General features: G+C 56.1%; 1 protein-coding gene across 4 annotated transcripts in view; it reads right to left on the minus strand.

Annotated features, from left to right (window-relative positions):
* MATN2 (matrilin 2) overlaps nucleotides 1–15392 on the minus strand; it is an 88944-nt gene that overhangs the window by 6542 nt on the left and 67010 nt on the right. For 2 of the 4 annotated variants that reach the window (XM_055126765.1, XM_055126764.1), the window contains exons 11-15: nucleotides 10970–11092; nucleotides 9105–9227; nucleotides 7020–7142; nucleotides 3307–3720; nucleotides 899–1051 (exon numbers count right to left, since the gene is read on the minus strand). In XM_055126765.1, coding sequence (XP_054982740.1) covers nucleotides 899–1051; nucleotides 3307–3720; nucleotides 7020–7142; nucleotides 9105–9227; nucleotides 10970–11092 — 936 coding nt within the window. The remainder of the gene's footprint in view (nucleotides 1–898; nucleotides 1052–3306; nucleotides 3721–7019; nucleotides 7143–9104; nucleotides 9228–10969; nucleotides 11093–15392) is intronic. The other 2 variants (XM_055126766.1, XM_055126767.1) reach the window with 2 other exon arrangements.

Here is a 15392-nt window from a genome sequence, read left to right on the forward strand (position 1 = left end):
ATAAATAAAATTTAAAAATAAAATACATTAAAATAAATAAAAATAATTAAATACAAGTGACATCTGCACTTGTATGTTTACTGCAGCACTGTTTACAATAGCCAGAATCTGGAAACAATTCGAGTGCCCGAGAATAGATGACTGGTTAAAGAAACTCTGCTACATCCACACAATGGAATACTATGCAACTGTTAGAAAAGATGAAACCATGAAATCTGCATATAAGTGGATGGTCATGGAGAGTATCATGCTAAGTGAAATGAGTCAGAAAGAGAGGGATAGACACAGAATGACTGCACTCATTTGTGGAATATAAAGTAACATAATAGGAGAGTAACACCTAAGGATAGTAGATATAAGGGCCAGGAGGATGACTCCATGGCTTGGAAGTTGATCTCGTGTGCTGGGGGAAGAGGCGGATGGGAATGGAGAAGAGATCACTAAGTTAGAGGCTAGAGGGATCACTCGGGATGGTAGATGCATACTGAAGATAGACTATGGACCAAACATGATGGCCGCTTAGTACCTGTATTGCAAACCAGAAGAGTAAAAAGGAGAGAGAGAATAAGAGGGAATATGCCTGCCACAGAGGCGGGGGGCGTGGGAAGGGGTGGGGTGGCGGGAGGGATACTGGGAACATTGGTGCTGGAGAATGGGCACTGGTGGAGGGATGGGTACTCAAACACTGATTGAAACGTAATCACAAAAGTTTATAAATCTGTGACTGTATCTCACAGTGGTTCATTAAAATAAAAAAAATAAACAAGACAGACAACTATTAAAAATAAATCAATCAGGGCTGGGGGGCTGCAGCCAGGTAAGCCATGTGAGCCCTCTGGGCTCTGGCTCCCCGTGTGTTTCAGGCCGTCTCACAGCGGGGTCCCGCCCCGAGTGGTACCTTCGCAGATGCCCTTCTTCAGCTTGTCGCTGATCTCGCCCATGCTGCTGAAGTCCTCGGCGTAGAAGAGATGCTTGTGGGTGGGCGCCGAGGCGATCTCCTGCAGCTCCTCCTCAATGGCCTTGCCCACGCCCACAGCGTACAGCGTCACACCTGCGGGCACAGCGACCGGGAAGTGGGCCCTGGCACGTGGCGCTAAGGCAGAGACTCCCGAGGGGTGGCCCCTCGAGGGGGGTGCCTGGCCTCTGAGCTCTCGCTGGGGAAGTCGCCGGCCACACCCCCCACTTCTGCCTGGGTCCCACTTCTCTGGGGCACAGGGGGAAATGGCACGTAACCCCGCACCTAGGGGTGCCGCTTCAGCTCAGCCTCAGGAGGCCACACACACACTCTCACATACACACACACACTCACACTCACACACACACAGAGTGGTCCACCCTAGACCTTCTCGGGGCCATGCCAAGTGCTCTCCCTCTGCCAGGGACTTGGGAGGCCCGCTGCTTGCCAGCACGGATGTCTTCTTCAGGCTAACTCCTGAAGCTAGTTCTTCTCTTAAACACACATAAAACATAACTTCAACCAAAGTCTGCACAAGGTCAACTGCCAAGTTCAGCACATTTGCTCTGCGCGGCTTCCTACAGAGGGAGAAGGAGCCTGTCGCCGTGGGCGTGTGGGTTGGAGCCGTGAAGCTCAGGAGAGGCCGTTCCTCCAGCACCTCGCTCCCTCCCACAACCAAGCAAACACATTTCTCCTGGAACACCCGCTGGGTGACGCGCGGAAATCTAGGGGTCAGGGGCAGACCTTGCCCTGGCCTGTTTCTCTGAGTGAAGATGCAGGCTGTGTGTGTGTATGTGTGTGTGTGTGTGTGTGTGTGTGTGTGTGTGTGTGTGTGTGTGTGTGTAGGTGGGGGTAGCTGTTGGTTCTCAGTCCTTCCAGCTGATGCAGGACACGTTCTGTGGCTTCTGCTCTCACGGGTGAAGACACCACACATGACTTGCAAGATCTGTCAGCACTGGCCAAGTGGCCTCCTGGGTGCCAGGCCTTCAGCTGGGAACCAGCAAGGTCTTGCATGAGTTTATGGAGGAATGTTCTAGGCATTGTACTATTCCTTCATCCCCCAGTTGTGCAGGGACCACGGGACAGGCTGCCCTAAGCTCTGCACCCCTCAAGTCTTGGAAGGTTCTGGAATTTCCCCCTCCTCCTTAAAACCCCGCTACAGGGGCTGGAGAGATAGCACAGCGGGTAGGGCATTTGCCTTGCATGCGGCCGACCCAGGTTCAAATCCCAGCATCCCTTATGGTCCACTGAGCACCGCCAGTAATAATTCCTGAGTGAAGAGCCAGGAGTAACCCCTGTGCATCGCCGGGTGTGACCCAAAAAGCAATAAATAAATAAATAAATAAATAAAAATTGAAAAAATTTTAAAAATTAAAAAAAAAAAACACTACACACAGTGCCCTCAGCAAGTGCTGAGAGAAGGTGTTTCCAGACAGAGGGTTCACCACGTCATTTTCTCTCTCCCTAGCGAGTCCACACCCGTCCCCTGAAGCCATCAGGGCAACAATCTGACCTAGCCTGGGGTTTCTTCGTGTCATGACTCAGCCTCCCAAGTCCGACCTTGTATCTCATACAAGGGAGCCATCCTGGACCTCGAGCATGAAACCTGGGGTCAGGAAACTCTTGGCACGGAGGGAGAGCTTCACCAACTGCAAGACCACCTGCCCTGTGAGTCTCAAAAGCTCACTTGGCTGGGGCTGGAATGATAGCACAGTGGGTAGGGCATTTGCCTTGCACGTGGCCGACCCGGTTCGATTCCCAGCATCCCATATGGTCCCCTGAGCACTGCCAGGAGTGATTCCTGAGTGCATGAGCCAGGAGTAACCCCTGTGCATTGCCGGGTGTGACCCAAAAAGAAAAAAAAAAAAGCTCACTTGGCTTCCGCACACACAGGAGCGTCTACAGGGTATTTCCTCACGGCGTTGGTTAAGAACAAAGAAGGGCTGCTGAGGGGACAGTAGTGCAGGTAGGGCATTTGCCTTGCACGCAGCCAACCCGGGTTCAATCCCTGGAACCAGGTAGGGTCCCCTGGAACCCCATTAGAGGGTTTTGTGTCCCCCTGAGCACAGAGCCAAGAATAAGCCCTGAGCAACTCCAGGTATGGCTCCCCCCAACAGAAAACAACCAAAAAGGAAGCAAAAATGGTTTCTGAAAAGCTCCTTCCACTGAGAATCTTTGTCAAACTCTTTGGGGCACAAGATATAGCTCCTGGATGTTAAAGTGTTTCTGGGCTCTCCACTGTGGCCACTAGAGGGCAGTCAAGGCAGGTGGGCAGGGAATTGACAGGAAGCCCTTCTGCACTCTCAAAGAAATCTCACTCCTCTCTCTAGCCCCCTCCCAGCCCCTATTACCATTGGCCTTGGCTTTACTGGCCCACTCGGAGACGTCATCCTGTGCCCGCCCATCGGTGAACACGATGGCCACGCGGGGCACCCGACTGGAGAGAGGCCTGGCTCCTTCGACCTGGGTGAAGCTTCTTTCGAACATGTGTTTGAGGGCCAGGCCCGTCATGGAGCCCTTGCCCATGTACTTCATGTAGGCCACGGCCTTTTTCATGTCCTTGGCTGAGCTGAAGTCCCTCAGGGTGAACTCTGAGCGGACCTGTGTGGAGTACTGGAGCAGCCCCACGCGTGCCGCTTTGGGGGACACGGCCAGGGAGTCGATGATGCCGGTGACAAACTGCTTCACAATCTCAAAGTTCTCTTCCCCGAGACTCTTGGATCCATCGATCACGAAGACCAAGTCGATGGGGCCTTCCGTGCACCCTAGGGGAAGGAAAAGACAGCTGACACATTTGAAGGATTAAAACAAAACCCCTTCCTCACAGGTGTGAAGAAAGTCATGTTTCAGAGGGAGAGAGGAAGACCTGGAGAAGCTCCTCTGCTCGGCCTGAGAGGGCCCGCGGGTGGCAGGAGGCACCGGGACTCAGCACCAGCATGGTCTGCCGGCCTTGAACCAGACGAGTGAACTGATCAAAACAGTTTGTTTTCACTAGCAGAAAAAACACAGCCCGAGTGCAAACTGTCCGGGGAATGAGACTGCACAGCACCAGGAGATGCCTCCAGCTTCACTCTGCAATGGCCGCACACTCCCCCACCCCCAGGCACGCTGAGAGACCACAGAGCACTGTCCCCCAACGTCAACACTTTCCCGGAGCCACACTGAGGAGGACTGCACCCCACAGTCCTCAATCATTCCAGAAGCGCGAGCCCAAGAGGGCTGGGAGCAAGGCGGGGGGGGGGGGGCAGTTGGATGGTGACAGAGACCAAGGTAAGTACCTCGGCGCAGAGTGGCTGAGAGGCCGGCATCCCGGGGCAGAAGGTGCCCTAGATGCTCCTCCTCGGTGTGGGGGGGAGGGTTGCTGATCTCAGCCCCCAACACCCACCACCCATCAGTACTCATCGAACACTGTGAGCGGGTGGCCGGAGAGGGCAGAGGTGGTTCAGGGCACACCCGCAAGCTCCCTGCTGAGCCAGCAGTCCTGGAGCCGGGTCAGAAGCACTGCAGGGCACTCAGGGGCCAACGCTCACCGCTTCACGCGGACCCTGAAGCCATCTGGACGGGGAGGGAATTTTTTGGTTGTTTTTATTGAGGGCTGCCTCTGGAAAACTCACAGCTCTCAAACGGCTGATCTCATTTCCAACCATCTCCAGGATGCGATAACACATTCTCTTTTATCTATCAAGCAGCTGCCTCATCTCTGCGAGTGAAACAAAACAACCTAAGCAAGAGCCACACATGGAGAAATATTTCCAGGCTTGGCCTCAAGAGCGTGTGAAACGTTAATTGTGTGTGCGTGTGTGTTGGGGCGGGGGAGGGGTGGGGGCAAGGCGAACACCCATGTTGGAAAGTTCCTTTTTCTCCTTCTCATCGGTCCTCCTCACTCGAGACCTGTCGATCATTCATTAGTCGGAGAGGACAGAGCCAATTCTGAGATTGGTGGAGATTCTCAGTCGGTGGGAACCAGCCACAAAGACCCAGCAGCAAGCAAGAGACCCTCCCGCCAGCGTCCTGGCACATCAGCCGCATGTTCCACCAGCGAGCCTGCCTTTCTCCTTGTCCCCACACATGCTTTCCCGACAAAACCAGCGCTGCAGCCTTGGACAAAGAGAGTCGTGATGGCGTCTGTGGGCAGTCAGAACGCTGGACGCAGGGGGGGACACACGGGAAGGGGCGCCCAGTGCTGACCGCTCACGAGTCTCCAAGCCGAGGGGACAGCGTGGACACCCCACGGTCACACAAGTGTCCCAAACTGGATTCGTCACACGTGCACTTCCTCAACTGGCCACACAGCTTCTCAGATTGTCTTTGTGTGGCCTTTCTCTCCTGGGGGTGGGGGGGCTCATCTTGGGCAACGTATCCACGGGCCCACGCTGACCGCCACTCGGATACCTCAAGTCTTTCTACAGAGATCCCCGGTTTCTTACCTGATTTTTCACTGGACTTCATACTAAAATATCTCACCACCATGCTTTCTTTCTAAACCTTCCTTGTCTTTTCCATAATGCACAGACAGGGAGCCAAAAAGAGATGCATTTGTATGAGGGATGTGCTTTTAGGGGCCAAGACACTGCACAGTACATGTGAGGGCCTGGGTTCGATCCCCAGCAACTCATGACCCCCTGAGCACTCCTGGGGTGGTCCTCATGGCCCCCAGCACACACAGGCTGTCTCCAAAATACAAAAATGGTTTGAGGTGTGTGTTTAGCTATGTCTATATATCAATCCTTATCAATCGCTCCATTGTTCTATCATCTGCATATCAGCTGATCAACGAACTATCACCTAGTTCCAGGCTGTCTGTAGAAGGAGCCTTTTGCGAAATGCAGTCACTTAATCAACTCTGAAACACGAACCATCGGGGGCTGGACAGAGAGCGCAAATTCTAGCCTGATCTCACAGAAGCCCTTTTTAATAAACAAGTGGTGAAATGTCAGGGAAAATGAGTGTTCAGCGAGAGACAAAAGCTAGGGGTCAGAGAGACAGGACAGCGTGAGGGCACTCGCCTGGCATGCGGCTGAGCCGGGTCCAGTCCCCACCACACCGCATGGTCCCCGATATTGTCTGTCGGGAGTGATCCCTGAGCACAGCCACGTGTGGCCCAACACACACACACCACACACACACACACACACACACACACACACACACACACACGAAAGCTAGGCGGCCTGTGTGTTACCTGTTGGCCCTCAGATCAGAAGACTGGCTCATTCTCCCTGGGGCCCTCAGGGACCCCCGGGGCCAGCCTGGAGGTCAGTCTGGCCACCTGATGGACAGTTCACCTGCCGGTTTCTACCTCACAAAGCCGTACACGCTGCCAGATATTTTGTGCAGCACAAGAGCAGAAACCGCTCAGGGTCATCTCTGAGAGAGGGGTCAGCTAACGTCAGTGCCCTGAACAGAACAGCAGTCGGGGCTTAAAACACAGGAAGTGGCACTAAGTGTAGCTCCAGGACATCTTAGGAGAAGGTAAAGAAAAAAAAAAAAAAAAGCCCAGTCGTCGGGCTGGGAACAGGCTCTGCACACGGTCATGCAAGTGACCTGCTCTGCCAGCCTTCCCGTTCCCCTCTGCACATGTGACTCCCAGGGTCAGTCCACGAGCACTGTTAGGGTCAAACACAGAGCTGCCCTGAGTACCTCCAGGTGGGACGCCAGACCAAATAAATCTGCTATTAAAAAAACAAAAACAAAAACATCTTTTTAATGCCTTCATTACTCAGGGGACCAGTGTGGTGCCAGGGATCAAACTGGGGTGGCCACAGCGCCCTCCCGGCTGCCCGTCGCCCTCCCGAGTCTCCTCCTTCGACACTGCATCCCTCGGTCCCTCTCCCTCACCTGCAGCGCCCCAAGGACTCAATTCCCCAGCATGGAGCCAGGCACGGCCCTGGCCTCTTCATTCCAGGCTTCCTCACTCCGCCCGGGACCCTCTGTGCCCGACAATGAAGGTGCCAGAAACCCGGAGGCCATGAAAGCTCCCGCTGGCCCCTGGCAGAGGAGCCCCCGGAAACCACCCCCGAGCTCGCCCCTGAGCTGGCCCCCGGCCCCTGGAAGCATCACTCACGCTTGCAGCGTCTCCCGTCCTCGGCCAGCACAAAGCCCTCGGAGCACTTGCAGATGTAGGAGCTGCCTCGGTTCACGCACATGTGCTCGCAGCCGTGCGCGGTGGACTTGCACACGTCCTTCCCTGGAGGGAGCAAGGCCGCGGGCGGGGCGTCAGCGTGTGAGGGGGCTGCAGGACCACCAGTGTGGGCGCTGTCCCCTCCTCAGGGCCCCCAGCCCCAACGGTGACCTGCACACACGGGCCTCCCGGGCTTTCACTGTTGTCTTTTTGATTTATTGGTTTGTTGTTTGGGGGCTACAGCCGGCAGTGCTTGTGGCTTACTCCTGGCTCTGCACTTAGGGGTCACTCCTGGTGGGGCATGGGGGATCATATGGGGGCCAGGAATGGAACCCGGGTCAGACACGTGCTTGGTGAGAGCCCTCTCCACTGTGCTGTCGCCCAGCCCTGGTATCATTAATCATCATTCGTATTAGGTTACTGACATCGCGGCCACCAGCCCAAATGGCAGGGTGGGAGATCTGGGGGTCCTGGACGGACAGCATCATTATTCGCATCATCGTCAAGGTCCCAGTGGCGTCTAAGCCTGAACACATACCGGGTGGATTTAGTCTAATATTCAGAACTAGGCTGCAGAGACAGCACAGCGGGGAGGGCGTTAACCCTGCACGTGGCCAACCCAGCTTCCATCCCCAGCATCCCTACGGCCCCCTCAAGCCAGTCAGGACTAATTCCTGAGTGCAGAGCCAGGAGGACCCCTGAGCATCGCTGGGTGCGCCCCCACACTCAAAAAGGAAATATCTGATGTGCTTTGGGTTCTGATTTTTCCCCAGAGGCATATTCCCCACCACAGATTTCCCAAATACTCCAGCCTTTTAAAATTTTTAACTTGGAAAAATGCAGGGAAGCAGAAATCAAACCCAAGGCCCCAACCGTGCTGGATCAGTCAGCATCACGGATGGCGCCTGGGGCTGTTTCTTACGTGACAGTACTCTGGAACTGGAGTTTTGAGGCGGCAGATTCCTCTCAGGGGAAAGACAGCTGAGGAGGAAGCGGAAACTTTGTTTCCAGGAGCTCCGGGCTCACTGGGCACAGGGTCTTCCCACACACACACCCACACATACAACACACATACCACACGTGCACACACCATATACCCACACCACACACAAATACAGCATGCTCTCCACACCCCCACATACAACACACACATCACAGCCAGACACGACACACATATGACACAATCATACATACACACCATACTCACACCACACATGCAAGCCACACACAACACACACCTACCGCAATCACACATGCACACACCACACACCCCACACAACACTATACAACATGCAACACACCCCACACAATACATATACACACCCACACACATATACAACTTATCACACATACACACACCATACAGACACAACACAGACGCAACACACACCATGCAACACACACTCTACAGCCTCCCACATACACCATGCAACACACAATACACTCACATATCACACCACACAGGTAACACATAATACACACTCTACAGTACACAAGCCTCACACCCCACATGCCTCCACCACACAACACAATGCACACACACCACACACACACCAGTGAGCTTGCCTTGGAACCTGCTAAGTGACACACAGGGCCACCCCTTAGTCCCTCTCATCCTCCCTCCCTCCTTCCTTCTTCCCTTCCTTCCTTTTTTGTTTGCGGGGGGGGCGTTGGCCCACACTTGGCAATACTCAGGTGTTACTCCTGGCTCTGAATTCAGGGATCACCCCTGGTGGACTTGGGGAAGCATGTGGGACCCCAGGACGGCCTCCCTGTGGTACTACTGCTCCATCCCCCTCCCCCGCCCGCGCCATCACCACCACTTCCTCACCACGACTCCTGGAAGAGCCCCCAGGCCCACAGACTGGGTCACAGGTGCGGGGGCCCGAGACGAGGACGCAGGGCATCCCACACCCTCTGGCAGGAGAAGGGGTGTCCAAAGCCCCCGCGGGGCCTGGGCCAAGGAGTGGTGGCGGGCAGAGGGGTGGCAGCCGAACCCAAGAGAGTCGCTCCCCCACCAGCACTCACGGTGGCAGCGCCTCCCGTCGGGGGCCAGGCGGAAGCCGTCCCGGCACCTGCAGCTGTAGGAAGAGCCACTGCTCACGCACAGGTGCTCACAGTCATGCGCCCCCTCCTGGCAGACGTCTCTCTCTGGGGACAGGAAGTGGGGTGAGACCCTCCCTGCCTCATCCTGCTATCCTGCCATCCACCCACCCATCCATCTACCCACCCATCCATTCACCCGTGCAACCATTCGCCCATGCCACCCAACCTTCCACCCATCCACCCACCCACTCACCCACCCACCCATCCACCCTCCCATCCCTCCACCCGTCCACCTACCCATCCACCCACTCACCCATCCATCCATCTCTCCACTCACCCACCCACCACCCATTCCTCTACCCACTCATCCATACACCCACCGACCCCCATCCCTCCATCCATCCATCCCTCTACCCAGCCATTTATCCTCCTATGCATCCACCCATCCCTCCATCCATCCATCCCTCTACCCAGCCATTTATCCTCCTATGCATCCACCCATCCCTCCACCCATGCAACCATCCACCCACCCACACATCTACCCATCCCTCCACCCACCCATCTACCTACCCGTCTGTCCTACGACCCAACCACCCACTCAATCAACCCAGCAATCCACCCATCCATTCACCACCCATCCAGTCACCCCTCCATCCATCCTTCCATTCACTTATTCCTCCATTCTTCCCCCCACCCAGTCAGTCATCCACCCCTTCATCTATCCACCTAACCATCCACCCATTCATACACCCAATCAACCATCCACCTACCCATCTACTCACAATGTACCCTCCCAACCGTGCCACCCTCTCCCCAGCTATCCCGGGGACCCCAGGGATGGAGACGGGGTGAAGGCAAAGAAGTGATGGACGGAGGTCAGGGAGAGGGGGACAGGGGTTTGTAAAGGGTTTTGAGTAGGTTTCGTTCTGGTTTCTCAACGGAAGGCAGGCCATGGCGATAATCATTTCCCCTGGGCCATACACTCCCCCTGGGATTAGCCAGTGCTGTGGTGAGGCCCCATCTGGGGTCTTTTTCGGAGAGGGCCACATACCTGTCAGTGCTCTGGGGATAGGAGGTGGTGCCAGGGACTAAGCCGGGTCTCAGAGGGCAAGGCCAGTGCCTTCACCCCTGTCCTACCTCTCTGCCCTGAACTCAGATTCTTACATCTGCAGGGTGAGCGCTCTACCCATCAGCTCCTCCGTGGGTCTGGTCCTTATCATTTTAGGGCAACTTTAGAAAAATTGAGACAGCACCAACTTCTCACAAACCCCAGAGTGAGCTTTCCTCATGTACAACTGGACAACACATTTGTTTCAACAAAAGGGCCAATACTGCTATTACCCTCTGATACAGCAGAGGGTGTGGGAGTGGCGCTTGTCTTACATCCAACCCGAGTCCGATTCCCAGCATCCCATATTGTCCCCTGAGCACCACCAGGAATTATTCCTGAGTGCAGAGCCAGGAGTAACTCCTGAGCATTGCCAGGTGTGACCCAAACACCAAAAAAAAATTTGTTAAAGAGCATTTCTACCCAGTGGCCCAGATTCTGTTTGGGAATCCCACGTTCCCACTAAGTGGCTTGGTGGCATCCAAGTGACTTCTGGAGCACCTGCTTTACCCAGAGATCAGACTGTGGGTTTCTACAGAAGTCAGACACAGCCACGATGGCCAGTGCCTCTAAAAACAGCCTCCAGGCTGGAGAGATGGCACAAGGCTTGAGGCAAACTGTAGTTTGAATCCCTGGGAACACGCATGCTCCCCCGGGTGACCACCAGAGGGCACATCTGAGCACAGAGCCAGGAGGGGCCCCGGGGCCCCCAAACCCCCAAATAGAACCCCCCACTTACTCCTGCAGCCCTTGCCGTCCTGGGCGAGCGTGTACCCCTCGAAGCACTGGCACACGAAGGAGTCCCCGCGGCTGACACAGGAATGCTCGCAGCCGTGGTCCCCCAGGGCACAGGCATCTAATTCTGGGCGTCCAGGACACAAGAGAGAAACACAAGAGGAATGATTTGGGAATACAGGGATTTCTTCCATCTTCAAAGCCATTTTAGACCCTAGAAATGGAAACAGTCCCATACCCCACAGCGCACATTTCTGGACAGAAATCAGGTCTCTGTGCAAGAATCCCCAACATAATACAAAATAAATGAATGAGCATCTATTTGTGGGCGGGCTGGGATGGTGGTGGGAAAATTCAAAATAATGGAAGTGGGAAGGTGTAATGGTGGTCGGATTGGTGTTGAAACATTGAGTGTAAACAACTACTGATAACAGCTTTATGAAAGTTGAATTAAAAAAAAAATTAGAAATCCCCAAACGTGGGGCTGGAGAAATAGCACAGTGGGTAGGGCATTTGCCTTGCACGCGGCCGACCCGGGTTCGATTCCCAGCATATGGTCCCCTGAGCACTGCCAGGGGGTAATTCCTGAGTGCACTGCCAGGAGTAACCCCTGTGCATCACCAGGTGTGACCCAAAAAGAAAAAAAAATCCCCAAACGTATGGGATGGAGTCAAAGGGCAGCGGGTGGGCAGCAGGTGCCCTGCACAAAGTCAGCCTGAGTTCAAATCCCAGCCTCACAAAAGGTCTCCTGAGCCCCACCAGGAATGATCCCTGAGCTAGAGCCAGGAGTAAGCTGACACACACACACAGACACACACACACACACACCTTACACACACACACATACACACACACACACACACACCTTAGTGTAGAAAGAGCACACAGAAATACAACCACATTGCTGGCCCCAGGGGATGTGTGGAGCAAAGATATGGAACGACTGGGGAAATCTGTCTCCAAGATGAAGAAAGACAACCCAGTCCTTTGCAACAAATCCGATATGAAAGGACTGAAATAGCTAAAGTTAAGTTCGATTTTGCTGATTCTCCAGTCACTGTCATATCAACTTCCGGCCTCCTTCAGCAACGCAGACGGAAGTGCCACCGAGGACCCATTTACTCGCCAGCAACTGTTCCCCCGAGTCCTGACTCGCTGTCCAGGCACTGGCGGGCTCACTATGACTCAAGTGACATGTCTGCTTTGCATAGGTATGAATACACCTCGGGGAAAGGCTACTGAGAAAAAGCAAGTTCAGGGACTGTCCATGGCAGGGGCCAGAGTGATAGCACAGTGGGTAGCGCACTTACCTTGCACATGGGAGACCGGGGTTTGATCCCTGGCATCCCACATGGTCCCCTGAGCGCTGCCAGGAGTGTTCCCGAGCTCAGAGCCAGGAGTAAGCCCTGAGCACTATCAGATGTGGTCCCTAAACCAAAGACCAGGACGCAGGGCATGCGGACAGCCTGTTTAACCCCGTGCTGCAGTTAGGGAAGAACAGCACCCCAGGAAACACAGTATTTGCCACTTCCAGAGACCGAAAGGCACGCGGCAGGCTGGGAGAGGCTGGGTGGGACCCCTGGCCGGTCACAGGGTCAGACAGAGACAGCAGGCAGGACAGCAATGGGGTCTGGGCGCAAGGCTCATCCTTGGAAATGAGGCGAGGGCACAGACAGGCCAGGCTGAGACTCGGGCACACGGGGCCGGGCCCCAAGATTGAGCCCATGACAGCAGCAGAGGGTGCACATGGGCGGGGGGGGGAAGGCAGTTGTTACCGGCCTTGGAGCCCCTGCTTGTTTTCCCTGAGGAGGGAATGAGCAGGGGAAAAACTGGCGCGTGGGAGCGCCACGCCCTGGAGGTTGACCCAGTTAAGGGGGCCGAAGGGAAGGCTGCGCCTGATCCGCCTTGGCCAGGCCAGGAGCCACACTCTCACTCCTGTCCTGTTCTGTGAGGGAGTCCGAGGAACTGCCCGCATGCGCAGCTGCAAACAGCAGCTGATAGCGCGGCCCGCCCAACTCGCAGCCCTGGGCTTTCCCCGGAGTGTCCACCGTGTACTAGACAGTCAACGAGCTTTGCGATGAAGTCGCTGTATGTTTCCTGCAGTCCCCCCCGGCCGCCCCTCTCTGCAGCGCTCCTTCCCCCTCGGGGTAGGCTCGGCAGGCAGTCACTGCCCACCAGGCCTGCCGGGCCGAGTCTCTGAACCCGCAAAGACCAGGAAGAACGATGGCGATGTTATGATGATGGATGGTTTGGGCCACCCCTGGGCAGTGCTCAGGACTTATTCTCAGCTCAGTGCTCAGGGATGATACCAGGGGTGTTCGGGGGCCACAGGGGGTGCCAGGGATCAAACCCAGGTTGGTCCTGGACAAGGCATGAAGTGCCTTAAACCCTTTATTATTCTTCATTGCTGCGATTACTGTGGGCAGCTCTCCTGTGGGGACCAAGCCCAGGCTTCCTGCATCAACTGCTTCCTGCCACTCCCCACCGCCCACCCGTAACTGCTTTACAACCGGGCAACAGCCACAGCCACCCCCCATACACACACACACACACACACACACACACACACACACACACGGCATCCCTGAAGTATTTTTTTTCCTCTTTATTTACTTTTTGCTTGTTTGTTTTGCTTTTTTGGGTCACATCAGTGATGCTCAGGGCTTACTCCTGGCTCTGCACTCAGGACTTACTCCTGGCGGTGCTGGGGGGGAGGGGCCTTTGGGATGCTGGGGATTGACCCTGGGCTAGCCACGTGCAAGGCAAACACCCTTCCTGCTGTGCCGTCGCTCAGGCCCCACCTGAAGTATTTCTTGCTGCAGGGAAAACCCCTCCTGTGCGCCAGCCCCAGTGGCCCTCTGGCCCCCACTCACCAGTCCGGGGAGCAAAGCCAAGATCAAGCGCTAACGGGCAGGCGTGCCCGCTTGGACACTGACTCCGGGCCGGACCGAGACTGCCCTGCTCCCGCCTCACACCGCACGGGCTCCTCGAGGAAGCTCGCAAACACGGAGATTCCGTCTTCCTTGGGGAAGCACGTCTGTCAGCTTCTGGGAGCGCTGCCCCAGCCCCGGGCCTCGGGAGAGCGCGCTGGGAACTGAACCGCGAGGAGAATCTGGCTCCGGACCCATGGCCTCCGCCGCTCCTGACTCAGGCAAAGCCTTTCCGGAAGGCTCGGGGTCGCCCCGCACGGACCGAGGGGAGGAAACGGAACCCCAGACGCCAAAACTGCAGCCGGCCAGCTGGCCCTGGAGCGGGGCCTCCCCACCCTTACCCTGCCCCGAATCCTGAGTGAGAATATTCGCTGTCAAAGGGAAGTCCCAGTCCAGACGGCCTCGGGCTCCGCTTTCCCCTGCCGGACTGCGGGGAAGGTCTCACACACAGCTGACCTGCTTCCATCTCTAGCACCCCAGATGGCCCCCAGGGCCCCTCCAGGCGTGGCCCTCAGCACAGGTCCAGGAGGAGGCCTGGAGCACTGCCAAGCGTGCTCCCCTCCCCAAATCAGAAAAGCAGAAGCGGTGAAATCCCTCCCAGCAGCCCCCTCCCCGAGGCTCTCCCCAGGCACGGAGCACTGGCCTGGCCGCTGACCCTCCCTGGACCCACGTCCCCGACCAGCTGCAGCACGCCTGGGCTTCCGCGGTCCCAGATCTTTAGAATCGTTGCATGCTTGAAAAAAATCTGGAGCCGGGGTGAAGGGGAAAGGGGTGGCAGGAGGGGTTCATCGGTCCCCTCTTTGCCCCACTCCCAGGTCAGCAGGAGGGGGGAGTGCTGACCGCCGCCCTGTGGACATGAGAGTCACTGCAGGAGCATCCAGCAGCCCCTACCCAGCAACCTCACCATGGTGCTCCTCTGCAGATGCGCTCGCACCCGGGCAAGGGGCAGACCAACAAAAAGCCAGAAACAGTCCAAGCAGGAGGCACCACGGATCGGAGGATATCAACAGACACCCCCCTTCCAGAAAGCAGCCAGCCGGCAGAGAAGCCCCCTGTGTGGTGACATAAACCATCTCCGCCAGGGATCACTGAGTGACGGCAGAAAGCATACAGCACAGGCGTGAGGGAGGGGAGGGAATGAAACATTGTGTCTGCTGAGGTTTCCCAAAGAGAAACACCAATGATGCAAGCAGTGTAAAAGGTCACGGCTGTGTAACAGTCACTGGGCAGCCCTGGATTGCTGGGAGAGCGCTAAAAGGGGTGACGTGGTCAGAGAGGTGATGGAGGGGTTAGGGCGCCTGCCTTGGGGTTAGGGTGCTTCCCGTGCATGTGCTGACCCTGATTCCATCCCTGGCACTACAGACCCCTGCTGCCCTCCCCAGCACGGCCAGGTGTGATTCCCAAGTGTGGAGCCAGCAGTGAGCCCCGATCACAGCAGGGTGCAGCCACCCCCTCCAAAAGCAGCCTGGTGTGTACTAGGGGTCCTTTCCCTGGTGC

This window comes from Sorex araneus, chromosome 2 (assembly GCF_027595985.1).
Source record: "Sorex araneus isolate mSorAra2 chromosome 2, mSorAra2.pri, whole genome shotgun sequence".
Lineage (NCBI taxonomy): Eukaryota > Metazoa > Chordata > Mammalia > Eulipotyphla > Soricidae > Sorex > Sorex araneus.